Below are 27,568 nucleotides of genomic sequence, written 5' to 3'. Positions count from 1 at the left end.
AGTCAAATGATTATCTATTTAAAAACTTCCAGTGTTGGAGCATTCACAACTCCTGGAGGCAAGTTATTCCACTGATTAATTCTTCTATCTGTCAGGAAATTTCTCCTTAGTTCTAAGTTGCTTCTCTCCTTGATTAGTTTCCACCCATTGCTTCTTGTCCTACCTCAGGTGCTTTGGAGAATAGCTTGACTCCCTCTTCATGGCAGCCCCTGAGATATTGGAACACTGCAATCATGTCTCCCCTAGTCCTTCTTTTCATTAGATTAGATATACCCAGTTCCTGCAACTGTTCCTCATATGTTCTAGCCTCCAGTCCCCTAATTATCTTTGTTGCTCTTCTCTCCACTTTCTAGAGTCTCAACATCTTTTTTACATCGTGGCAACCAAAACTGAATGCACATATCTTTACATTTCTACTTCCTTCTATCACTTTATTCTTTAGGCCTCCCAAGCAATCAGATATTCCATTTAACTTACTGGTCTCATTTTGGGCGAGAAAGATATTGGAGAGACAGCAATTGAGTTTGGTACTGAATAGAATTATATACTATATCTGCCCACTACAACAAAAATGGGAGCCACCACAAGTATAAGAAATGAAAAATGAAACCTTCAGAGAAGCTATGCAACATTTTCTGCATTGTTCCTTTCCATAACACAAATGAGACAAGTCATTTTATGTAGACACCAACAACTCTATAAATCAAACAAGTTCAGCAACTATCCTAATGCAGGCTGAGAAGCAGTGCCAGGTTTTGAATCATTGGCAGAACAACTGCTCTTTTTAAAAGAGGAAAAAGTAGATAGAAGGGCTATTGAATCATCACTTCTGTAAACCTCCAACTGAAGTACTTTTCCACCAGCTGAGTTTATTTCCATTTACAAGTTAGCAAAGTAAGTGGGTGGGGGGGGGGGGGGGGGAATTAATTGATTTTCTGAAATGAATAATGTTTGGTCATTTTTTAAAAGAACGCTTAAATTGTCCAGTACAGGAAAATCATCTTAGATTACTATGATATAGGAATTCACATATGATTTGAGGAGCATACTGAAGGAGAAGTCCTAACAGAGGCATACAATCAAGATCAAGTGTAGTCCTAATACCACTCTATAAAGCCTTAATAAGACCACACCTAGAGTACTGCATCCAGTTTTGTTCACCACATTATAAAAAAGATGTTGAGACTCTAGAAAAAGTACAGAGGAGAGCAACCAGGACAATTAGGGGACTGGAGGCTAAAACATACAATGAATAGTTGCAGGAACTGGCCATGACTAGTCTAGTGAAGAGAAGGACCAGGGGAGACATGATAGCAGTCTTCCAATATTTGAGGGGCTGCCACAGAGAGGAAGGGGTCAAGCTATTTTCTAAAGCTCCTGTAGGCCAGACAAGGAATAATGGATGAAAACTGAACAAGGAGAGATTTAACCTGGAAATAAGGAGAAACTTTCTGATAGTGAGAACAATCAACCAATGGAACAGCTTGCCCTCGGAAGTTGTGGGAGCGTCATCACTTGAGACTTTCAAGAAGAGATTGGACTGCCATTTGTCAGAAATGGTGTAGGGTCTCCCGCTTGGGCAGGGGGTTGGACTAGATGACCTACAAGGTCCTTTCCAACTCTGATTATCTATATTATCTGTATCTGTATAAGGCTTAAGGGATGAAATTTATATATCAGGAACTAAATATTTTTCCTTAAATAGGAAGGCTATAACTAAAAATGGAGAACTGATGTTTCCTTATGTTTTTTACTTATGCTGTTTGATCTTTGAGCTTCCTTCTACTGTAAGATGGACAACTACAAGTAGTCCTTGACTTCAGACCACAACTGAGCCCAACATTTCTGTTGCTGAGTGAGACAGTGGTTAAGTGAATTTTTGACCCATTTTATGATCTTTCTTGCCACAGTTGTTAGGTGAATCAATACATTTGTCAAGTTAGTAATACAGTTGTTAAGTGAATCTGGCTTCCCTATTGACTTTGCTTGCCAGAAGGTTGCAAAAAGGGATTGCATGACTCCAGGACAATGCAATGGTCATAAATATGAACCAATTGCCAAATGTCTTAATTTTGATCACATGACCATGGGGATGCTGTAAGTGTGAAAAACGGTCATAAGTCACTTTCTCCAGTGCCGTTGTGAGTTCAAACGGTCACTAAATGAACTGTTGTAAGTCGAGGACTATCTGTAATAATAGATTAACTATGTAGAAGATTAAAACGAGAGCCAGTTTGGAATAGAATAGAGTGGAGTGGAGTGGAATGGAGTGTAGTGGAGTAGAAATAGAGTAGAGTAGAGTAGAGTAGAGTAGAGTAGAGTAGAGTAGAGTAGAGTAGAGTAGAACAGAATAGAGTTGGAAGGGACCTTGGAGGTCTTCTAGTCCAACCCCCTGCTCAGGCAGGAAACCTTATACCATTTCAGACAAATGGTTATCCAATCTCTTCTTAAAAATTTCCAGTGTTGAAGAATTCATAACTTCTGGGGGCAAGTTGTTCCACTGATTAATCGTTCTGTCAGGAAATTTCTTCATAGTTCTAGGTTGCTTCTCTCGTTGATTAGTTTCCACTCATTGTTTCTTGTCCTGCCCTTAGGTGCTTTGGAGAATAGTTTGATTCCCTCTTTTCTGTGACAACCCTGCATGGTGGTTAAAGCATCAGATAAATACTGGGAGACCATAAGTTCTAGTCCCCCTTTAGTCCGTAGATCAGTTACTTACTCTAAACCCTCTCAACCTGAGAAAGAAAGTAATGGCAAACGGCTTCCCCAATCTTGCCAGAAAAACAGCAGGGCCTTGCCAGACAGTTGCCAGGAATCAACATTGATCTGAAGAAATCCTTTCCACCCTCACTCTGCAAGACTGTATAGTGGGTTGGTGCAATAATGTATAAGGTGCTTATGCATATGAACACAAGTACATCCATAATGCTGTCCCTATGTCAATGGCTACAGAAACACTGTGTAAATAACCAAACATGAACTTAAGGTTCATTTGGTTGTACAATAGACTAAAAACCATTGTTTGATAAGAGAGAAGAAATGGTTTGAAGACTGGTTGTACTGCATCCAGTGAATTAACTATATCACTCCCCTTAAAGGCATCTAGGCTTCTTACTTCCTCTGTCCCCATCATCTGACTTTCTAGCAGTCCTCGGGAATCACGATTCAACTAGGAGAAAAAGAGTGGTAAAATGTCTTCTAGTAAATCAGTGCAGTTTAACAATCCAAATATGATATCCTCGTTCATGTTAGGTGTTCATCTGGCATCATTCTGTGCATAGAAACAGAGCAGAGACAAAGAAATTGCTTGAGGGAGACCAGGATGATTAAATCGTTAGTGCTGGTCAAAGCCCTTGCTTAGAAAAGAAATCAATTGAAAGGTACTACGGAGAACATGATGAGAATTCAACTTCTGATTTATTATTGGATACATTGCATAAACTAGAAACAAGGATCTGTAATGTTTATCCACTACATTGCTGAATGCTGGGTCTATTCTACTCAGTGTTCAGACTGATTTCAGGAAAACAAAAGAGCAACATATTTTACATGTACTCTAAAACAAGATGTAATATTGGTGGCAGCTTTTAATAAGGATTCCAAAGCTGCTGTCAGTATTTAGATTCCAGATATTGAAATGGTTGACAGCCACTGGAAAATTAACCTATTCTACCTTCTTCTTCCAAAAAAATTCTTCCAATTTGCAGAATTCCCTGACTAGGGGATTCTGGGAGTTGATGTCCACAGGTCTTAAAGTTGCCAAGATGAGAAACATGGATGTAGGCAATTCCAGCATTGTCCCCTAAGAATCTGCCGGACAAAATATTGCCTTATGAAATGGTAATGGTTAAAGAACAGAAAACAAAGTAAAACGATAACTTTTGTAAGATGTATGAGGTGGTCAAGCTCAGATTCTACATTGGAACGGGTGGTTTCCATTTTTTTTGTTTTAACAGAATCACAGAGTTGGAAGGGACCTTGAAGGCCATTTAATCCAACAACCCTCCACCCCATTCAAGCAGGAAACCCTGTACTATTTCAGACAAAACCCTACACCAATCTTTCATAAAACAAAACTGGCTATTTTAAATTAACAGTGAGACATTCCAGATTATTAATGACTCCAAAATATTCAGAGTGGTTTCATTAAATAAAGAATGGGAAACTATTTACAAGGATATCCACGTGGAAAGCAAAACTTGTAGGAATAAAATAGATGGATTCACCCAAGGTGTCTCTGTGTGTGTCTGTATCCACGTGTCTGTGTTTAGTCCTAATTGACACCTTACCAACAAGACTTTGCTATATGTAATATATACCTATGAATATTGGCCCATTAACTGGCACACATACTGAAGAATATAAAAAGAGCTATTCTATCTGTCCTGAGTTTCTGTCTGCCTTGAATCTTGGCTTCATTGGCACAATCTCCAGTTCTAATTTTAGGACAATATGAGGAAAAACAACTAATCACAGTGACTTCTACTAAAAATAAATATTATTTCACATTGGAGAAACTATTCCTCTTAAAACTGGTTGCTGAAAAATGGGGAAATGGTGCAGCTTTGCAGCCTCCCACTGGCAGTGACATCTGGTTGGAAACTGTGCGTCAGATGCAGAGCCATTTTCACAACAGAAACTTCACACAATAACCTCTGTTCAAGTGAACTACATGTGGTCAATATTTCTTTCAAATAAAAAAAGACAACTGTTGCAAAGTCAGGATTTAGAACCTTACATAGTTTGTTTTCAATCCCCCCAACCTCCCCTATTAACAGAATAACAGAGTTGGAAAGGTTCTTGGTGTTTTCTATTCCAACCCCTCGCTTGGGCGAGGAGACCATTCCAGATAAGTGGTGGTCCCAAGTGGTGGGATTCAAATGGTTTTTTTTTTATTAATAATAATTTTTATTGAAAATTAGGTTTTAAAAACATTGAATGTGGTGATCTTTTTGCATTGTTATATGAGCAAAATGTCACCAAACTGTATTAACATTTAGATAGATAGATAGACAGATAGATAGATAGATAGATAGATAGATAGATAGATAGATAGATAGATAGATATAGATATAGATATAGATAGATATATAGATATATATATTTACATTGTAAATCTTTGTATCAATTTCTATCTTAGACATTATGTTGCAGTATAATCTCTTCTTAAATTCTATTTCACATTTTTTTACTTCCTTTCATATCTCTCCAATTAATTTTTTTTTCCATATTTCATAGAACTCTGTAGTGTCTCGCTGTCATGCCCTAGATGGAGACTGATTCTGAACAGTTAGGAGGACCCAGGCCCATCCCCTATCCATCCTAGGGCATGCAGGGAGGAGAGGATCAGGGAAGAAGGTGGTCAACTCGGGAGGAGAGGGCCATGATCCTCTGCATGGGTTGCAGGTGTGAGATTTGCATAAGAGTTTTGACCTGTGTGCTAACAGACGCTGGATACAAATTAGTGTTTTATTCCTAGATGAGGTTTATCTTGGTTGGAGTTCTTCCAATGGACTGTACCTAGTTATCTTCCTGAAGTTTGTAATTATTTATCCTGGTCTGTCGTGGAACTTTATTCAGTGTGGTTTATTTTTCGTTTTTGCTTCGTTATCTGTTCTTTGGATTTGAACTGTGTTTCTTTCATTTGGAATGTTATTTTGAAAATAGTTTAATCTTCAACTGTGAACAATTAAACAGTGAACCCAAGTTGAAGGCATTAAAGGACCTTTATTTACGTTTTGGTTTTTGTTATATTTTTGATACACTCTGGGTCATCACACTTGCTCCATCAGTTCTAACGTCAGACTATCTAACGGCGCACTGAAGAATTTTTTTCTATTATTACTTCTTTATTCGGTATTCCTTTTAACTTCCATGTTTGGGCAATTGATAATCTTGCAGCTGTGATAACATGAATAATTAGATATATATCTGCTTTTTTAAAAATTCTCATTGGTTATTCCCAATAAGAACGTTTCTGGTGTATAATTTATTTTTAGGTTGTGTGATGGAAAACTTAAGCAAAATATATACCTCTAGACCAATGGTGGGATTCACATTTTTTTAGTACCGGTTCTGTGGGTGTGGCTTGGTAGGAATGGCAGGGGAAGGATACTGCAAAATCTCCAGAGGAGGTGGCATTGGCTGAGTCTCCGAACTACTCAAAATTTCCGCTACTGGTTCTCCAGAACTGGTCAGAACCTGCTGAATACCACCTCTGGGCTGTCCAGTCTTTTCTTAAAAGCCTCCATGATGGAATACTCGTCCAGCTTCTGAAGACAAGCCATTCCACTGGTTGATTGTTCTCACTGTTAGGAAATTTCTACTTCGTCTAGGTCAGTGGTGGCAAAGCTTTTTCAGCTCCCTTGCTGATAATTGTGCTTGTGCTTGTGTGCCAGAAGGCAATGTGTGCAGTCTACGCTGTGCTTAGAGCATTGCTTTTCAAGAATAGGTTCTTCTTGTGATTCATACCTTTGCAAGATCAGGGATGTAATTCATATGGGGAGCCCACAAATTATCTACAAGTCCATTTCTTTAGAAGGTCAAATACAAAACAGGATTTGAGCAAGGCCATGGGATTTTTCCTTACATTGCCGTTCCTTGCAGCAGACTTTGAAACAACAATTTCCCATCATTTCCATGAAGTGGGAATGCTAAATCATTACTTTCACATGAGAAGCAGAGGTGGTATTCAGCGGGTTCTGACCAGTTCTGGAGAACCGGTAGAGGAAATTTTGAGTAGTTTGGAGAACCAGCAAATACCACCTCTGACTGGGCCCGCCCCCATCTATTCTCTGCCTCCCAAGTCCCAGCTGATCATCTGGGTCTTCTTTGGTTGCCCTGCACAGGAGACTGGAGCTGGAAAGCAGGTTAGTGGGGTGGGGAGAGAATGAGGATTTTGCAGTAACCTTCCACTGCCACGCCCACCAAACCATGTTATGCCACACTCACCAAGCCACACCCACAGAACCGATAGTAAAAAAAAATTGAAACCCACCACTGATGAGAAGACTGTGCAGCCATCTGGACTGGTTCCCCAAAAGTCTTTGGAAGCATATGGGAGAGCATGCATAACAATCATTTTAAAGAGATACCAAGAGCTCTGTAGCACCTGTTTTGGATGAAAATGAAAGTGCTGTATAGCTCTAATCAGTTTTAGCATCAATAAAACCAAGTTCCAAATAAAAGGAATCCTTGACTTATGACAATTGGTTTAATGACCGTTCAGTTATGACAGTGCTGAAAAAAATCAGCTTTAAGATTGGTCCTCCCTCTTTTGACTATTGCAGTGTCATGTGGTTAAAATTTGGGTGCTTGCAGCATCCTGGGATCATATGATCACCATTTATGACTTTCCCAGGGACTTCTGAATAAGCAAAGTCAATGGGAAAGCAGGATTCACTTAATGGCTGTGTGATTCACTTAACATCTGCGGCAAAAGTGTCACAGATCACTTAACAACTGTACTCCTTAGTCACATATGTTCTGGACCTAAACTGTAGTCATAAATTGAGGACTACCTGTAGACAGATAATATTGTGGATTATCTTCCTAATTAAGTGACAGAATAGAATAGAATAGAATAGAATAGAATAGAATAGAATAGAATAGAATAGAATAACAAGAGTTGGAGGGACCCTGGAGATCTTCTAGTCCAACTACCTGCTCAGGCAGGAAACCCTATCCCATTTCCGACAAATGTTTGTTTAATGGCTTCTTTAAAACTTCCAGCGTTGGAGCATTCACAACTTCTGGAGGCAAGTTGTCTCACAGCCAGTGATTCATATGATCCATTTTAGCACTCTGTTTGTATCACTTACCAATGATTACCTTTCTCTTACAAAATCTCAAGCATGTAGTATGGAAAAAGTGAGAGATGTTCTTTCCTCTCTTACCAGACAAATATTAATCACAGGCAAACAACTTTTTTATTGGCAATTACGACAAAATAGCAAATGACTTGAGAAAATTGAAATGTAGGAATGCTACTGCCATTTTGTAATCACAGATCCTCTGTTACTAATCTCAGTACTAGTTAATGCCTTATAGTTCTCTCAGTTGCTGCAGATGCCAAGTAGATGCCATACAATAAATAACTGGCTTACCATAGAATTAAATTGGTCTTTTGAATTCCTCATGAACGTTCACACAGCAACATGGAGTGGTTTCAAGGTTTCTCTATGGAAAAAAAATCTACCTAGCAACCAATAAATACAGGGGAATTTAGCAATGTAAGATTGTTTCAGGGTTTTTGAATGGAAAATCCCACCTTAGCTATCGATAAAGACAGAGGAAAAAGAATTGTTTCCCCCCCAAATTGTTACCAGATTCTTAGTTAATCCTCCATGTGGCTGCTACGTAAGAAAAGGGAAAAACAGAAATTAAGATTTCCTGCACTTGTAATATAACTTGAAATTAATGAAGGACCAAATTAGTTTTGATGAGTCATTATGGTTCCAGAATTTGTTCTTGCAAAAACCCCTTTTGATACTTTTACTGAGTTCCTAGAAGCCACGCCTGGACAGAATGGGACAATTCGCGGGGTCCAACTCACCATGACCATCTCGCTGTGCCCAACTCACTGTGGCCAACTTATTACAGGACAACTCTCGTGGATAATTCCACGTGGGAGAACGTACCACTGTTTCTTCAACATTATTTCCATTGACAAAAATAGAAATAATGTAGAAATAATGTTTATTGTATTGTTATCCTGCCTGGATTGTCCCATGGTATGTTATCTCATGGTGAGCTGGCCACGGCGAGTTGGCTGTGGCAAGACAGCCATGGTAAGATGGCTGCAGTGAGTTGTCCTTGATTTCTGAGTGGAATGGGGTCTCACAATTATAGGAAAAATAGTGAAAAAAACACTTTGTTAATGCACTAATATGGTTTCTTTCCTTTAACGAAGCACAGCCAATTGGAAGAGCTGCATCTGAGGGACCTTTTATGGTCTTAATAATCTGGCATTGTTACAAAGCCACAAAGTAGGTTAGTTAAAAATAAAAGCCTTGTGAATTGTAATTCCAAATGCTCTCATTTGCTTTTCTGGGAGTCAGCAAGGAGAAACTATCTAATTAGGCAAGGGCCATTTCTTTAGTAAGGCAAAGCATGAACATGTTCCACTGTCAAACTAAATGCAAAAGATGCCTCTGTTAATTTCCATCGCAGCTGCATCTGAGACATGAGAGAACTATATCACTCATATTTACCATATCAAGTGTACAACTGCTCTGGTGAAATACAAGCTGGGCCTTTAAAAAAAAGATCACTGGCAGAATAAGGTTACTCTTTCTATGTGAGAAATGTTTCACATACTTTCTAGCTTCATGCAGCCTAACCTCCTATCTATTTAAATCTCCACAATTTTCCCCTGCTTGTTATTTGCTACAAGACCATCCGAACTGGATTTTAACACAAGTAAACGTTGGGAAACCATAGACAAAGCCATGCCACCAGAAGAACACCAGTGTACCACACCTGCCAAGAGGGCCATCAAAAAAATCCGAATGACTAGCTTGGTTATCAGCTTGGCGAAAGGTTGGCAGCAGTGGGCAACTGAACACAACACCAAGCAAGCTCAGGAACCTAGTGGATGGGTACCCAATGAAGACAAATCACCAAATGACCCAAGAGAGTGGACACCTCCAAAACATTCGCCAACTTTCAAGACATATCAGTCAAAAACCGAGATACAGTTTCCCTCAGGACAGCAAGTGTCAAACAAAGATGGAGAACAAAGTCCAAGTGAATCAACAGAAGCTCTGGAGAAATGTAATATTAGAAGTAAAGAAGTTACCAAAAGTGTAATAAGGTCACTCTCTGAAAGAAGTAGTGACATTGGTCTTCTCAGCAACAAATATGAACAAGATGAATTTGCAGAGACAGGAAAGATCATCAATGACCCTACAAATATTGATCAAATCCTTAGTAATAAAATGTCTCCCACAAGAAGGAGAAAGTGCTCCAATCTGGTATCAGAGATGACAAAGGGATGGAAACGTTTGGAACAAGAAGAACTACAGGACTGTCGCAGCAACAGCTTGGATACAGAAGATAGTGGCTATGGTGAAGACACAGAGGATGGATTAGACAGGGATCATAATATCCAAGAAATACAGAGTGTTGTGAGGATAAAACATCCCATGGCCTCACAGTAAGTAATTACTGTATTCTCCAAAATTGTCTTGTTATAAGAAAATGCTTCTGTGTAGCACGTTAGTGCTTTCTGAAGTCAGTACAACCAGAGCAGTACTCCAATTTCCGTTGCTGAGACAGTTAAGTGAATTTTATTCCATTTTATGATGTCTCTTGTCACATTTGTTATGTGAATCACTGCAGCTGTTAGGTTGTAAACAGTTGTAAAGTGAACCTATCTTCCCCATTGACTTTGCTTGTCAGAAACTCGCAAAAAGAGATCACTTGAGTCCAGGTCACTCCAACCATTTTAAATAGGAGCCAGTTGCCAAACATCTGAATTTTGATCATGGGAGCATGGGGATATTGCAATGGTCGTAACTGTGAAAAACAATCATAAGTTACTTTTTTTCAGTGCCATTGTAACTTCTAACGGTCACTAAATGAATGGTTGTAAGTTGAGGATTTCCTGTATCAGTATGTGATCTTCAGATTCAGTGCCACCTCAGTCATATTTTGGAACACTAATGGAGGAAGTGATTGGAGGGGCTCTAAATGATGAGCCGACATGTATAAATAGGCCACGGAAGGGATGATGAGCTGTTTCTCCACAGCAGCAGCATTCAATTATCTCCAAGTAGCCATTTTCATCTGAAGTCGAACTGAAAACGTAGGAGCAGAAAGCGAAAATGGAAACATACAGGAAAACGTGGCAAACTTTAAATATGAAAAATGCCTTATATTTTTCAAAACATTCAACAATCTAAAAGTTGCTTGTATTAATATCTAATTAGATCTATTTTTTTTTAAAAAAGAAAAACTGAGGAAGTTATATTTGGAATAGGATAGTTTCTGCAAAGAGACCATTTCATCCTTGTTTTAGAATGATGGCAGAAGAAAATGTTAGGTCCTTAAGGTAACATTCATTTTAGAGTTTCCGGCTGTTTTTATTTGCTAGCCCAAGTTTCCCAATGTGTATTGGTTTTTGACATATCTGCAGGGCAGAAGGCTAAGGGCTGGGACAGCCATACGGAGTCAAGGAACATATGGGCCAAGCAATCCTTCAACTGTTTAGTCCAATCAACTGTTGTTCATGTACAGGCAGTCCTTGACTTATATCCATTTGTTGAGTGAACGTTTGCAGTTATAACGGAAAACTGAAAAAAGTGATGTACAACTGATTCTCACATTTATGACAGCTACAACATCCAGTCATGTGTCTAAAATTGGACCAGTTGGAAACCAACATGTGCGCAGCATGCCTGGGTCATGTGCTTGCAATTTCTGTGCTTCACAGTGAACTTCCGCCAAGCGAGAGTCAATGGAAGAAGTTCAATTTGCTTAATGACTGCATGATTCACTTAACAACTGCAGCGATTTTGGTGCAGCGGTCACCACACTATAAAAAAGATGTTGAAACTCTAGAAAAAGTGCAGAGAAGAGCAACCAGGACAATTAGGGGACTGGAGACTAAAACATATGAAGAACGGTTACAGGAACTGGGCTAGTCTAGTGAAGAGAAGGAGCAGGAGAGATATGATAGCAGTCTTCCAATATTTGAGGGGCTGTCACAGAGAGGAAGGAATCAAACTATTTTCTAAAGCACCTGTAGGTCAGACAAGGAATAATAGATGGAAACTGAACAAGGAGAGATTCAACCTGGAAATAAGGAGAAACTTTCTGACAGTGAGAACAATCAACCAATGGAACAGCTTGCCCTCAGAAGTTGTGGGAGCGTCATCACTTGAGACTTTCAAGAAGAGATTGGACTGCCATTTGTCGGAAATGGTGTAGGGTCTCCCGCTTGGGCAGGGGGTTGGACTAGATGACATACAAGGTCCCTTCCAACTCTGATTATCTGTTAAATCTGTTTATTTGCTTAAGTTTGGTTTAAAAAAAAGGTTGCAAAATCGGCCCCAACTCACTTAACTACTGCCCTACTTAGGAACAAAATTCTGGTTCCAATTGTGGACATAAGTTGAGGGGTGCCTTTATCAAAAAGAGAAATTCCATGTCATCAACTTATTCATGCCACAATATTCCTGACTTTTCGTGTTTGACTAAAAGAGTAACCCAATTTATTTTCTTGCACAGCTTACCAGCCTGGTGTACATGTGTATAATTGCATCCTATATGGTCATTCCTATGTGTTAAAAATGGTGCAGAACTATCAGAGCAATCAATGGTTTTCACACATCACTAGGGCATCATGTCAATAACCATGGCCAATCTGCTCACTCATTTAATCTAATCTAGCAAATCTAGAGAACTATCAGGTGATGGTCAATCAAAAAAGCTTGAGGAATGTGAGGGTCTTATATATGTTAACTGGTGTTATATATGTTAACTAGTAAATAAGGAGAAAAATTATACCAAGACAAAGGCAATATTCTCCTGAGTTTGAGAGCAGTTTCTTTGAGAGCCCTGCCAGTTGAAAGTTCCCCCAAAGTCCAATGGCTTCATTGACAGTTCACAAATATTTCTAAACAGATGAGCATATATCAGTGCTAGCAAAGGTTCATTCAAGGCAACATTAAACTGGTCCAGGTTAGCATGAGTTACTCACTAAAAATAAAATGCAACAGTTGCAATGATGTAAGTAATCATTAGTCAGATCATATAAACCTTTCTAACCTTTTAATGAGGTCAAACCTTACTGGGGCTCTCCAGAAAACAAGTACATACATACATGTATATTTTTATATATGTCGATATATATATATTGTTTGTCCACAGTTAATGAATTTATCTTATGCTATTTTTATGATGTATTTGTCATTTGTCTTTTCTTGAACATAGTTCTTGTAAACCCACCTTTGAAATATTTTCCTCTGGAGATCCAAGTAGAAAAAGGGTGTCACGTTGCCATCACATGATGTTTCATGGTTTTTTCCCTTCACAGAGCTGGGGTGGGCGTGGCCTGCATGTGACGCATCTGGCCTGCAGGCCGCCAGTTTGACACCCCTGAAATAGAAGTATGAGGGGGGAAAATAGCCTACACTCTGAACTTTAAGTGGCTGAGTTTGAAGACCTGTTTTGAGCCATTTTCTTACTGCTTTAAAACTGTTTTCTGCATAGACTTGTTTTGAAATAGTTGAATTCAAAAATAATATTTCAGTTATTAAACCTCCATAAAAGCTGTCTTTCATCTACCTATTCTCAGACTATCTATTGTAAGCATCTAGGAAGTAGTTCTGCAGAAAGCAGGTGAATTAGCATATGAACTGTAACTTAAGTTTGTTTATTGAGTACCACTAATTTTCTGACTCTCACTGGTCACCTTCTGTGGGTTGAACTATATTTAACCTGTAATTCTTGGAGTTACTTCCAAGTGGTTGGAAATGGCTTTGAGTTGCTTGGAAAGAAATTAGGGGTATTCATTTCTTCCTCCCCAGCTGTCTATGCCTGCTGGTCACTCCACTGCATTTGCTGCCCACCCAAAACAAACAGAAATATAATCTTTTCAGCTTTGAATGAAAGTGCTAATAACAAAGAACTTCTTTATTCTTGGATTGCTTGAGTATTGTTGTGGTTGTTTTTAATTTCTCTTGGTGTTTTTGAGCTTACTGTATAGTTGAAGGTGGTGGTGATGTCAGAGCTTGTGTGGTCTTCCAGTACACATTTCCATTGATCAAAAGTCCCCCCCACCCTTGCCCAGATAGAAAAAGACCATTGAAACTAGTATTTCTGTTGTTTGCCTGACATATTTAAAACATTTAAAATCACCCATGTCTGTAGGACCCATCTGCACCCACCCTGCCTCTTTTTTCCATGCAACCCCCATATGATACACATTTTTAAAAAGTGGGTGGGGGGAGGGAGGCTTCAGTCAACCAGATTTTGACATTTGTAATAGATTGCTTGTTTTAATTTAATCAAGATTTAATTGAAGCATAGGAGCCAGGAAATTCAGACATCAGGCAGAGAATCAGTCGCGAATGGTAGGGCATTCTAAATATCCACTCACTATCCCACAATTAAATATCAGAAATCTACATTCCTCCCAGGAAAATTTCACAGGAGTCATTTTCTCCATTTAAAAAAACCTCCAAAAGCATATTCTGGATGGAGAAAGTTACTATGCATACACACACACAACAAAACAAAAACACTAACTACATGCTATAGTATATCTGAATCTTTCTATTCAAATCAAATGGTTGTGGTTTCAGATAAGGCAAGAATTATAACAGTAAAGAATTGTTCTGGATAACAGAGTAGTGCTAATTTAGCCCACTATAAAGGCAACTAAAATGGAAAGCAGATGATAGTGTTTCGTTTGAATGGATTCAAGTACTAATTGAAATTTGTTTTCTTTCTTTCTTTCTTTCTTTCTTTCTTTCTTTCTTTCTTTCTTTCTTTCTTTCTTTCTTTCTTTCTTCTTTCTTTCTCTTTCTTTTCTTTCCCTTTCTTTCTCCTTCCTTCCTTTCCCTTTCTTTCTTCCCTTCTTTTTCTTTCTCCTTCCATCTTTTTTTTCTTCCTTCCTTCCTTTCCCTCCCTTTCTTTTTTTCTTCCTTCCTCTTCCTTTTTCCTTCCTTCCTTCCTTCCTTCCTTCCTTCCTTCCTTCCTTCCTTCCTTCCTTTCCTTCCTTTTCTTTCTCCTTCTTTTTTTCCCCTTCCTTCTTTCTCTCTCTCTTTCCTTTTCTACCTTTCTCACTGATACAATAACTAAGAGCATAAAGGGATAAAAGATATGTCAGGGAGACTCAGCTCTACCCCACCCAAACCTGTGCTCTTCATCTCCGACTATGCCATATTGATGGGGAAACAAACTTGGCTATGTTCAGAGAGATCAATATTTCTGTACCTGCACCAGGAGGCAAGAAGTAATTTCAATGCTTTGGAAGCAGATTTCTCAAAGTTTCCAGAACAAAAGACATTTGTTTGCATGCCAAACTATCTAAAAGGGCTGATAAATTCACTTGTGATTTTTAGTGAGTGGACAGCTGTCCTGGTTATTCATTCAATATATATTTAAAGTGTGTTGTTATTCTTGAAGATATAAGGAAGAAGTATAGGAACGACTAGTGTCCTGAACTGGGCTTATAAGTAAATTCCTGGTTAATTGTATTCTTTTGGAATTTGTTTGACAATTAGTTTCCAGGTAGGGTGGTGGGCACCAGCAAGATAAGGATATGGATCACTGTTTGCTTAAAGCTAATATTTTGTCCCCAATATTTGATCTGTCAACTCAAGAAGCATTCCTGACCTATCAAAACCCTGACATGATCCCACAAAACTTCATGGACAAATGGAAGACAAGAAGGTGCAACAGCAATACATTCCAGTTTGCTGTTAAGTTTGGGGATGCCAACAGACAAGAAACAGCTTAGGCAGAGAATTCTGGATAAGATCAAGTATAGAAGAACCCTAATTTAGTTAATCAGCTGAATAACTAAGCTACATGTGATTAGCCGCTTATACCGAAATATCATAGAACCTTCATACTACCCAACCATCCTAAGAAGTACATTCTGCAAAAGTAATAGATCGAGAATACGGTAGTATAAGTAGTCCATAAACACAACTACTGTTCACTTCTAATGAGAATCAGAGGATGGGAATCAAGAGAAGTAGGGGTTTCTTCTCTTGGCTAGAGGCTCTCTGAGAAGTAAGTTTCTTAAGACACAGACTGTGTTGAATAAGATCTAAGAATTCAAGTTTAATGCCCCTCCCCCAAAATCTAAGAGTAAACAACAACAAAAGTATTGGCAGACATATGCAAGACTTTTTTTTCAGTGCTGCTTTGCTTACGAGCAAAGATTCATTTTTAGCCCCATGTTTGTTCGGGTTTTGGTTTCTGCTCCTGTAGCAGTGAACTCATTAAAATTAATATAACTTTTAAAGCACACACATCTTTTTTTTAGGCACATGCTGAAGTCTAAAAAAAAACCCTAATAGTTTGCTTTCATAAATAGCAGTGTAAGCTCTAAGCCAATTTGTTTCCAATTATTTTAAGGAATTCATGATACTAATATCTCTTGTAGTTTGCCACCAGAAATTTTAGTTTGCCACCTTCTTTGAAGACTTCCAACAGGATAGTCAGAGAAGTGAAGGGACTCTATGCAAACCCAAGCATTTTTAGGGAAAGACTTTGAAGGAGCTGTGCTACGCTTTCCAAAAGAGGTGTTTTAATGCTTAAAAGAGCTCTTTCTCCTTCTAGATGCCATAGCTCAAAAAGAATATAGTGGAATTAGAGAAGATCTGGAGGAAGACAATTAAGATGATCAAAGTCTGGAACAGTTTCCATATGAGAAATATGACATTTGGGCCTTTTAAAAAAAAACCCGCACGATATAAAATTATGCATAGAGTGAATAAGGTGGACAAAAAGAAACTGAGGTCACCCAATGAAATTGAATCCTGGAAGAATCAGGAAAAATAAAAGGATTTTTATATAAAATTAAAAGGGGTAAATTAGAATTCACTACCATGAAATGTGGTGATGGCTACCAGCATGTCTTCAAAAAAGAATTGACCAGTTTATGGAGGTTATGGGAATCAATTCCTACCTAATGGCTGTGGAACTCCTTGTGAAGGCATCTGCTGCGAGACTAGTGGGCTTCCTTGTGCATTTGGTTGGCCACTGTGAGAACAGCCTGCTGGACTAGATTTCCTTCAGTTCTTTCAGCAAATCATGCCATGCAGATGTAATTAATGAGAGTGGTGTTATTTTTTCCCTTATATACATTAAAATTAATGGGTCTAATCCAAAATAGCAGCTTTTATTTTCAGGTAAGACGCAGCAAAGGAAAAAAAGTGATTTAGAATTAGTGATAACATGCCACCTAGTGGTTTGTGGTCTAAATCAGATTAATGAACTCCACCAAAACATTTCACGAAAGCCTCGTCTTATTCAGCAGCTATCTTTTTTCTTTTTCTGTAGCAAAAATAAAAATCTCAAGTTGCCGAAGAATTACAGTCCTGTCTACAATCTAAAGGGGCGATGGGAAGAATGGGCTGATGAACATGTGACTGTACAGAAACTCAACCCTTTCAGCGAGGAGTTTGACTATGAGCTCGCTATGGCCACCCGTCTGCGTAAAGGAGATGAGGGCTATGGCCATCCTAAAGAAGGCACAAAGACAGCAGAACGGGCCAAGAGAGCAGAGGGCCACATCCACCGGGAGATGAGAGACATGTGTTTCATCATCAGAACAATGGCTCAGTTACGACATGATGGCAAAATCCAAGTCACTTTTGGAGATCTCTTTGACAGATACGTTCACATTTCAGATAAAGTGGTTGGAATACTCTTGAGGGCCAGAAAACATGGAATGCTAGACTTTGAGGGAGAAATGTTGTGGCAAGGCCGGGATGATGCCGTTCTAATAACTTTGTTAGAATAAGGTCTTTTTTTCTTCATAGGATAAGCCAAAGGACATCCTTATACTTGGAATGTTTTATCAAAAGGTTTATCAGAAAGATCGATAGACGTCAAAGCTTTCATCAGTACTCAGAACTTATCTATTAATATTTAACAATAGCATCTCCATATTATTCCACCTCTATGTTACTGTTTATTAAATAGTTTGTTTTGCCAGTACCAGTAGTATCTGATTTAACTATGTTTGTTAAGATTTCTACAGTATATAAAGAATGAAAATGATATAGAAGATGGCCCACCTTATGGATCAGATGTTTATTAGACACTTGGGCATTTTTCAGAGATCTGGTTAGCACTGGGAGCATGAGGCAATCCAGACTGTTGATGTTGTTGCTCCCTCTTTTAAGTTAATCAATCCCAATTCACTTTTTGTTTATAGAGGACCTCCAGCAGATAAAATGACAGATAAAATGTTTAAAGGACCCATGGAGAAATATAAAAAGAATGAACGCAACCCAATCACCAATAGACAAGTCCAAGTTCAGCCCTACTTTGCCTCCCAGGAAAAATGAGGAAATTTTCATACTTTTCCTATTTTGCACTGATGGATTGTTAAGTCAGTGGCCTTGTTTAGGGTAGTGAATTCCTTTTGGGGAAATTTGTGAAATTAACAAACTCCACAGTTCTTGTGACCATTTTGGATAGCACCTTGCCAACTGTTGCTTAGATACTGCCAGCCTTACATTAAAGGCTACATTAAGTGATTTTATTTAATGTTAGACCCCCAACATTTCAGCAATTTATTTTGACAATATAAGCTCATTAATTCTGCTTTAAAATGCAGTGAGGTTCATGGACATGTAATGCTACAACAATACTTTATAATAAATCTGCCATTACTTAAAAGATGTGCAAAATAGCTTTCAGATAGGGAGATAGCAATCTTTTTGAGTTAGTGGGGACAATGGATGATTTCCAAACTTCATGTGGGTGTTCAGAGATTCTCAAAATGGCTGCCATGGGAATATACCTACATATAAATAATCAATTTACCACATTTCTTACCATCTTTAGCACCTGCTCAAACAGAATATATATTACCTCTTTAATGATCAGCACTTTTTTTCTGAACAAGATACTGAGTTACAATTGTTTGTCATTTTTATCTACTAAGATAGCTTAATTATCATGATGCTGGAAGATACCATTTTGCATTACAATATGCCTTCTCTTTTTAAAAAAATAATTGAAAAATGTAAAACGTTACTAGTTGAATGAAACAGAACCTGGCAGATATTAAACCGAGTATCCTTGGGAGCCAACTGGGCCCCCCAGTGTTAGATGAACCACATTGCTTTCTTAATGCTATCAGCTGTTGAAAAGAATTACATTTTGATATGGTATGTTGTCTTTCAAAGTGAAAGATCCTGCATCTTCTTACAGAAGAAAAATATATGATTTTGTGTCAAGATGATGGTAAATTTATTCTAAAAATTGATATGGAGATATCAGTATATGTGCATGCATGTATATATAGCTTTTGAATGTGTTTTCAGTCAAGTATCAAAAATATGATTCTTTCAAGAAATCATGTGCAAAAATCTTAAGTGCTGTGAAATATTAATAGCATTATAAAGGAAGTTTGTTATAAGCAAATAACATTTTACATTTAATCAATGAAGTTTCCTGCATCCATAGACTGAGAATAAAAGCTTGATTTACCTTACCAATTAGATAAAATAATTAAGTTTGAAAAAATGTAATTTAAAGAAATGTTGCTTTCCCAGGACAAGGATATTATTTTCAGGTTTTTATGTCTGCTAATTATTTTTCAAGATTATGAAAGTTTACTGAGCAGTTTATACCATTGATTAGTTTAAATTAAGCTGTAGATACTAAATGTTTCTGTCAAATATAGGAATGTGATTCATTTCAAAATCTTATTTATATTAACAAGAAGTGAAATGCACTGCAAATTCAGTTGATACAATGGGATGAATGAAAAAGAATTAAATAAATTTAATGACTTTTTTGAGATGGAAAAGATTGGGGTTTTTTTTAATGCCAGGGCAATAACCTATTATTTCTTCTGAATATTTCCTGAGGCTTAAGGATTGTAATTCTATTTTATAGCTTTGATTTTTCTTATTGGAAGGAAGGCGATATAGATAAAGTTGGGACAAAAATTACGGGCTGCCTTCCCTGACAAATGGCAGTCTGTATTGTATATTGAAATTTTTATATAGCTGTAATGAACATTTTAACAGCAACTCCCACACCATATGTCAAAGTGTATTACCAATTAATAAACAGTTCTGTAACAATATTTAAAAAACATCCAATTCCTTATCAGAAATTTTTAGCAGGATCATAGAATGGAATCTGCTTCAACACCACAAGTATTTTGGCTATGATTCAATACTTTCAACCTGAGTGTTAATTACAAAATGGCTGTGTGTCTAAATAAAGCCCAACTCAAGTTTAATTACATGAATTTATATTTATTTGCTTTATATCACTATTATCTTATAGTATTTTAAATCCATCACAGGATTGTTTAGTTAGTGAACCCACAAAGACAATAATACTGCCGTGGAAGACCAAAGGGGGGGAAAAGCTATTTTAATTTATTTACATTTCCTTTTGTCTGTAAACATTGAATCTACATATACTCTACTAATAGGAGGAAAGAGCTATACATTGAGACAGAAAACAATGCTGTGTATTTTTTTTTAGCAATATAAAGCATGAGCATATTATAAGATAAAATATTCTCTTTTCCATTACCACAGCATTAAGCATTCCCCAGATAATTCTGAAACAACTTATATTAGTAACATTCTATACAACTATAGCTAATTGTTTGAGCTAAGCCATTTGGCTTTTTATTCCATTGCTAGAATAATTTAAAGTGCTAGAAGCAACCCGTCAATCAATACTTTCCCTCCCTCTAAAATAACAAAAACTACTTTTAAACATTAATGTACAAGTTAATATATACAATATTCATTTGAAATAGCTGAGATTTCAGCACAAAGTCATTCACTGTCACAGTTAACAGCATTTTTAAATTATTTTTCTTTTGCATAAACATAGAATATAAGCTTTGAAACAACTGTTGTTATTGCCACAATGGCTTTTTAGTTTTTCTACAAAAGTGGACAAGAGCTACTGATTTACTATAATTTTTCTTTTTTTTCTTTTTTTTTTCTTTTTGCTTTGAGGTCACAGAACAGTAAATTTTGCATATTAACACATCTACTGAGTTATGATGTCTATCTAGAGTACGTTACCCCATTGCATCAGAGCTGGTGCAAACTGCAGTTTTACAACACAGATCCACTCAAAAGAAGAGAAAAACACCACACCTATTTTGTTTTCTGTTTTGAATAGGAGCAATTCTTGGAGATGATGTGCTACAAGGCTACAACAGAAGAACTATAAAACAGAGTGGTGTATTATGTATGTGTGTGCATATGTACATACACACACATACATACATTTGATGCATATTATATGCTGTTCGGAAAAAATGCGTCTGCTTCATAGCTTTAGCAATAAGAAGGTATTATATGTACTATGAATTACTCACTGCATTATGCTTACTTTTCCATTTCCTCATTGCTGTTTTTATATATCTTGATCATGTAGCTGAATCCTTGCCCAACATTTGTCCCAAGCCTGCAGATCCTTTAATGGCATGTGCAAAACGCTTCGGTACAATCAATAGGGCAGCTATGTTTCAACAGTAAATTACAACAGATACCAAGTCATGACATGACTAAAGATGTGGTGATATTTGAATGAAATAAACAGCCAAGACTGATCATTTTTGGTAAATTATAAACTTCTATCTCTTCACCATATTATTTAGACCAAGTACATATAGTATAACTCAATTAGATTTTATGTTGTTTGTTGTTTCGGTGAAATAGTTAAACAGAAGTAAAGAAAATTTCTGGATTGTGAGAATGACAACAAACAAATGGATATGTGAATGACATGATGATAAAAATCTGGCTCTCATAAAGAAATAATCAATTACAATTTGAAAGCTTTGTAACTTTCAAAAATGAAAATACAATCTGAACAGTCAGTTGCACTCCAATATGCTGATGTGAAAGACATGTTGATGGTCATGCAGAAAATGTAGAAAGGCATTGCAAAACAAGCTACATTATATTGCTTTAAGGGCTTTCTGAGCTGCATTGATCAGTATCAGGTTTGGGACAAACTTTTGTAGTATTTTACACTTTATACTTATTCAAAGCCCCAAATTTCAATATCTTGTATAATGAAGTCTTCTTTCTTAGAAAGTGTGCGATTCCCAAAGGTTTTACAAGAGTGACTTCTTCCATGATAGAGATCGCCATCAAGCCATAAAGCAAATTCACCCCTGCAGTGTGACGAGAATTGGTTTGCAAAATATTAAAAATAATTTTCTTCCCATTACTGTATTCAAATGTAGGTCAAATTTTAAATTAATAAAGTTCTCTTCAAAATTCTTTCCCTAATTTGAAAGCTTCAGACTGCATTTCAATTAATTGGTCAAGGTAGAAACAGTGATCACCTTTAAGAATTTTGTTAGAAGTTGAGATAAAATGGCAACGAGGGGATAAACAAAGCCCTAACTCTTTCTAGGCATCTAGGGTCATCTGGACTTGTTCAGCCTAGATCTAGCAGTCTCATATTAGCATAGCATCAGCATTGTACAAATGCAAACTGGGTCTGCCATGGAAATGTTACAATAAATGAATAAAATCAAGAATTTTATCTTCTTTGTGGTAACACATTTAAGCCATGAGCTTGCAGACTGAACAGAAATTGGGCCAAGAAAAGTATATTTCGGCTTTGCATTAAAAACTGGGTTCTAACCCATAAAAGAAATTTCTTCTACCTTTGCTAATGCCCACTGATAACAAAATAAGACAGACTAAACCGAATAAGAGGCAGTCTGTACTAATGGTGACAGTGATGACTTAGAAAGTAGGAGAAAATGAGTTCTAGTCCTCCCTTAGGCATGAAAGCGGGCTGGGTGACTTTGGGCCAATCCCCTCTCTCAGCTCAACTTACCTACAGGTTTTTCTTGGAATAAATAGGAGAGGGAAGGAATATTGGTATGTTCGCTGCCTTAAGTTATTTCTAAAAATAATAAAACTGGGATATAAATAAATATTTTTTTAAAAAAGAAAAATGGCCTTTCAGATTTGTTCAAGGAAAAAAAAATGCCAACATTGGCAGGAGGCTGCCATAAAGCAAACACTGACATGGAGATATTTGGAATCTATATATAAGGAAATCAAAGAGTATAACATCACACCAATGTTGCATCAGACCTTTATCAGACTGAACAAAATCGATAAAGAACTACTAACCCTCCACCACCAAAAGCCAAGGCATCCATATCTCCTTTAAGAAAAAACATATTGTCTCCAGTCCACTTGAAGACCTAAGAATTAGGAAAATAAATGAAGACACACAAACACAGATGAAAGGAAATTATTGCTAAAAGAACAACAACAAATATCATAAGACATCATTATCAATTTCTGCTTCAGAAAAATCCAGAAACTTTATTTGTTAAAACACTACAATAAAGAATAAAGAATGCCCTTATTCACTGTAATAGCCAACTATCACAGTGATTAACACATTATTTCAATATATTGAAATTCCACCTATCATCTGCATTTCTATTCCTTCCCCCATAAATTCAGTGAATCATGAAGTAATCCTAATTCCCCTTTAGTAATTTATAGAAACTCTGATGTTCTGATAAAAGCAGGATTTATTACCATTTACCACTAATTGTTTCGTAGTGTTCATCATCATTCTTTATTAGTTTCATGGCTGTGTATGGATGTGTGTGTTTGTTTGTAATAGCTTTATGACTGGAAAATTAACTCATGGGAAATGTAAGGTAACCCTTCATCACAACCTCAATCTAAATTCTAAACAACAGGCCTCACTATTCAAAATATAATTCTTTAATTGGAATTTAAATAATTTCATTGCAACATAAAATGGTTAGACTCATAAATAATGTAATCTTACATATATTATCTAAATAATTTAAGTATTTTTTTTTAAGTGCTTACCTCAAATTCTGGGCAGAATGTAAAAAGAAAGGTTTCTCCCGTGCCGTAAAACCCATCACTCACTTTAAAAGGTTCAGAAGCGAGAGCTCCAAAAATCTAAAGAAAAGAATAAAAATAGTCCAGAAAGCATGACATTTCCACTGCTTGTTTGCATAATACATAGGAAACCTATCCCATGAATGTGATTAATTGGAATTCTCAGGAATTAATTCTATTCATACCATGAAGTTCAAAGCACAAGCAACCATCAAGTTGAACTAAGCCATAACTTCAGTAAGGTATTTTATGGAATATTTTTGCAGATGAAAAAGATCTACTCAAATATGAAAAGGCTTCCAGATGGCAGTTAATTCAGCAAACATAAGAGCAGAACACTCCTTTAAGAAGAGGTAACTCTTAGCACAAACATTTGGCTGCCATCTCTAGTGTTTGCCCTGTTCTTGCCAAATCAGCTTTCCAATGTTCTTGGGGCGAATGTGTCAGGTAGGAAAGTCAGGCCTAGTGTATTTAGATAGAAATCAAAACAGGATTAGCGGTCTGATTACACTTGTTTTCTCAACAGGTTATCAGATAGAGATTAGTCCAGTTTGGCCGGCCCTAGCTGATTCAGTATGCCTTTCACTTATTTAAGGAAAAAGCTGGGGGGGAAAGGAATGTAGGAATATTGCCAGCTATTGTTTGTCTCATGTGAACACTGACTTTCCACCCCTCCCACTCTCCCTTTTCATTCAATGCAATGGAAACCATGCACTTCCTTTTTGCTTTTGAGTTTTAGGGTAAATGCTCAATTACTAAAGTAATAAAATGGTAATAAGGATGAAGAGTTTTAAAAAATGAATGAGGGGACTGTTCGTAAAAGATTTGTTCTAAAAGAGATTGAGTAATAGTGTGACTTGATTAGTGACGGTGAAGAGAATTTGACTAAGATATTTAGTGTCAAGTTCAACCTTCTGCTTACTGCATAATTCCAACTAGAAACACCAGGTGACTGAGCAGCATTTTGTGTAAATAGAGCAAACAGATGTGCGTTTGTGTGTGCACATGCACAAGCATATGAATACATAGCTTCAAATCGGTCTTGCCTTCTGGTCCCTGCCTTGCAGTTTTCTTGACAAGGATTCAGAAAAGGTTACCCACTATTTTCTTCCTGGGACTGAGAGGCTCAAAGTAATTCAGCTGGCTTGATGCCTAAGGCAGGACTAGCACTCACAGATTTCTGGTTTCTAGCCTGGCGACTTTAATCATTACATCATTATGGCTCTCACATCCAACAAACAGAAGCTGCATCACTGATTAACTGTTGCTAATTTCTAGCAGACAGCAACAATTCACTTTCCTGTAACTCCTGCTTTGCATTCTGGACTGACATGGAACTGATTTTGGCTTTCTCTATGAAGTTCCTTTCAGGTTTTGTATACATCCCTCTTTCCCAAAATCTTGCTAACCATCCCAAGATAGAAATGAGGATGGCTCTCCTTTGAGAAAAGATTGGAAATCTAATATTCTTCCATAAGCTTTCCTCTAAAATAAGTACCAATATTTGTCCCCTACCCTACTTTTTAGGCATTCATTGAGCTCCGAAACTGGAAGATTCTATGTGGATGATGGAAAACAAAAATGTTTCTATTTGCGTGAGTTAAATTATCTTAAACTGTCCCATTCTGCATTGGGTTCAGGCTTTCCAAACACATACACACACTTATGAAGTTAAGCTGTAGCAGCAAAACAGCTTAAATAATTCTCTAAATGACAAACAATACAGTTTGTCTAATTTGCCCTTCCTGAAAACTTGATTTATATCAACCCACTCTGTCTCTAATATTTAAATATTACTATGGAAGTGTAAAATATATCCAGGCCTTCAAAAATTATCTATATACTTATTGTAAAAGGAACAAATCCCTTGATACTTTTGAAGATTAACACATTTGTGGTGAAAGACTGATTTGATCCCTCCCCCACTTTAAAAATAGTAACACTTCCATATTTTTGCGATCAAGTATTCAGTTAAATCTACTGCACTGCAGTGAGGTTACTTTGTTTTCCAAGTACCAACAGGAAGGGCAGTAGAAAACCACTTTGGTATTATTGCCAGGAATGCTATATATGGCAACAGCTACAGAGTCACCAGGGCTTGAATTCAGCTTGAAGGAATGCTCATTTAAAATGCTATGGGTGTTTTGGAGTATGTTTATGATCAGCCTGTTTATACTAAGTTTTCCTTTTGGGAAAAATCAAAATAATATTGAGCTTTCCTGTATGTTAGAAAAGTTGTCTTAAAATTTAAGATTTGTTATGGGGAGCAAAGGTAAGAAAAAGTGATCATTGCAATTTCCGTACCTGTCCATCACTGTCTTTGATAACCAGCAGCACTGGTGTGTCTAATCCTGCCATAGTTCTGTACAAAGTCTTCAAGCTCATGCCATGCTTTGCAGTACTGTAGACAAGAGTCCATGGATAGCCAATAGTTCGAGGAGGGAGCTGTTTCGTCAACTAAAGAAACACAGGTGCAAGTGAGGCATGCGCACTGAACAAAGTGATTAACCTAGAAGGGTTTTAATTCACGGGTACAAAACATGTTGTGTTAAACATCAAAAAATCCAAAAGTTAATATTTATACTAAATCTTATAAATGCCTGATGATTTATAGAAACATTTTCAATCCTTACGCTACATAGAATTGTATAGAAATATGAAATATTTCTATATTAAGTAATTTAACTAGATTTAAGTTCTATTGAAATTATCTGGGTTTTATTTCCAAGTAAATGCTTTTAAGAGAAGAGTGTTAGGTCTTGTTTTTTGCCCTTTGTGGTTATTGAGGTTGAACCTAGCCTGTTCAAATTACACTGCTTCAGGAACTGAAACTGTATTGCTGAATATCTTACATATATTTTGATAAAACAAGGCAACAACTTGGATGAGAGGAAAATCAGAACTTTCTAACAGAATTTTATTTATCAAATTTATTTGCTGCCTATCTCACAGATAAGCCCCTATATATTTTTCCTGGAAACAAGGCAGCAGGCTAGGCGCTCAAAGTCTTGTGTTCTCTGTGGAAGGATCTCCCATGAACAAGCTGGATATCTCCAGTGCTATTAATGATTAAGAAAAGCACAAATACTTGGCTTTTCAAGGAATAATTGGAGATTGAGTAATACCAGGTACAAGGTCAGTTTTATCTCTGTTTAAATTATTATGCTTTTTATTGTATTATTTTAGGGCTCTTCATGTATATAAAATGCTTTAAGTTGTTTCAAGGTGGGCTTACAAACAAAAGCAGAAAATAAATTATTGAAATCCACAGGAATTATATTTTCCACCGTTGCTTCATATTTTCCAAGTCCTAGAAGCCTATTGGGTATAAGTTGTGACCATTGTTCAAAGAGGAATACATAAGGACTAATAAGCCTTATTCTTTTTTTTCCCTCATCAAGAAAACAGTTACTGAGAAAAAACCCTGAAGACAAATAAAAATGGATTATCCTAGGATTTGCAAATGACTCTAACAGACAATTAAAGTTGTAATTTAGATAATCTCCTCATGATTACAACTAACAGATCTAGCTTTATGAAATTGAATTCAGAACTGTTTCATTTAGAACCTTGTTTTCTTTATCCAAGCACATTTCTATTTATTCCAGACAGAAAGAAGTACATTTTAAACAGATCGATTCAGATTTTGGTGTTATGTTTTAACATAAAAGAAACAATTGTAACAGCCAAGTTAGGTTTCCTTCCTTACATATAATAATGATATACAGAAAGTTTTCAATCTGCAATGTTTTTGATTATAAATGTGATTTTGAGTGTGAAATGCTTTGTTTCAACTTTGAAACAGCTGTTTCATCCTTGCTAGAATATTACAACATTGTTTTGATGACTTTGGAAATGTTCAAGTTTTGAGTTCAAAACAGACTCTTTCAATCTTAAAACACCTGTTTTGAATTTGAAACAAGACTATTTTGAGTTCATAATGCTTCTGGAATGGTTGGATGGAATTAGGA

The 27,568-nt window shown here is 36.8% G+C and overlaps 2 protein-coding genes across 18 annotated transcripts in view; one reads left to right on the top strand and one right to left on the bottom strand.

The window, feature by feature from the left end:
• The first annotated feature begins 9,317 nt into the window (after nt 1-9,317).
• Nucleotides 9,318-19,507, top strand: ABRA (actin binding Rho activating protein). Its single transcript, XM_026703560.2, has 2 exons — nt 9,318-10,156; nt 17,023-19,507. The coding sequence occupies exons 1-2, from the start codon at nt 9,450-9,452 to the stop codon at nt 17,483-17,485; spliced, it is 1,170 nt and encodes a 389-aa protein (XP_026559345.1). The 5' UTR covers nt 9,318-9,449; the 3' UTR covers nt 17,486-19,507.
• A 436-nt stretch (nt 19,508-19,943) lies between these two features.
• Nucleotides 19,944-27,568, bottom strand: part of OXR1 (oxidation resistance 1) — a 221,115-nt gene continuing 213,490 nt past the window's right edge. For all 17 annotated transcript variants that reach the window (XM_087931614.1, XM_087931617.1, XM_087931628.1 and 14 more), the window contains 4 exons: nt 25,902-26,054; nt 23,562-23,657; nt 22,839-22,912; nt 19,944-21,859 (listed from right to left, as the gene is read on the bottom strand). In XM_087931614.1, the coding sequence (XP_087787740.1) occupies nt 21,724-21,859; nt 22,839-22,912; nt 23,562-23,657; nt 25,902-26,054 (459 nt within the window). In that variant the 3' untranslated portion in view covers nt 19,944-21,723. The remainder of the gene's footprint in view (nt 21,860-22,838; nt 22,913-23,561; nt 23,658-25,901; nt 26,055-27,568) is intronic.

The sequence above is a fragment of the Pseudonaja textilis genome, chromosome 3 (genome assembly GCF_049901715.1).
Source record: "Pseudonaja textilis isolate UNSWEBS1 chromosome 3, rPseTex1.2, whole genome shotgun sequence".
Classification (NCBI taxonomy): Eukaryota; Metazoa; Chordata; class Lepidosauria; order Squamata; family Elapidae; genus Pseudonaja; species Pseudonaja textilis.
This window is presented reverse-complemented; position numbering and strand designations above follow the sequence as displayed.

What these genes read in the sequence shown, in the direction of transcription:
- ABRA (XM_026703560.2), top strand. Translation starts at nt 9,450, where the DNA reads ATGCCACCAGAAGAACACCAGTGTACCACACCTGCCAAGAGGGCCATC. An exon ending in AAACATCCCATGGCCTCACA is followed by an intron (nt 10,157 to 17,022) that starts GTAAGTAATTAC and finishes CTTTTTCTGTAG; the next exon opens with CAAAAATAAAAATCTCAAGT.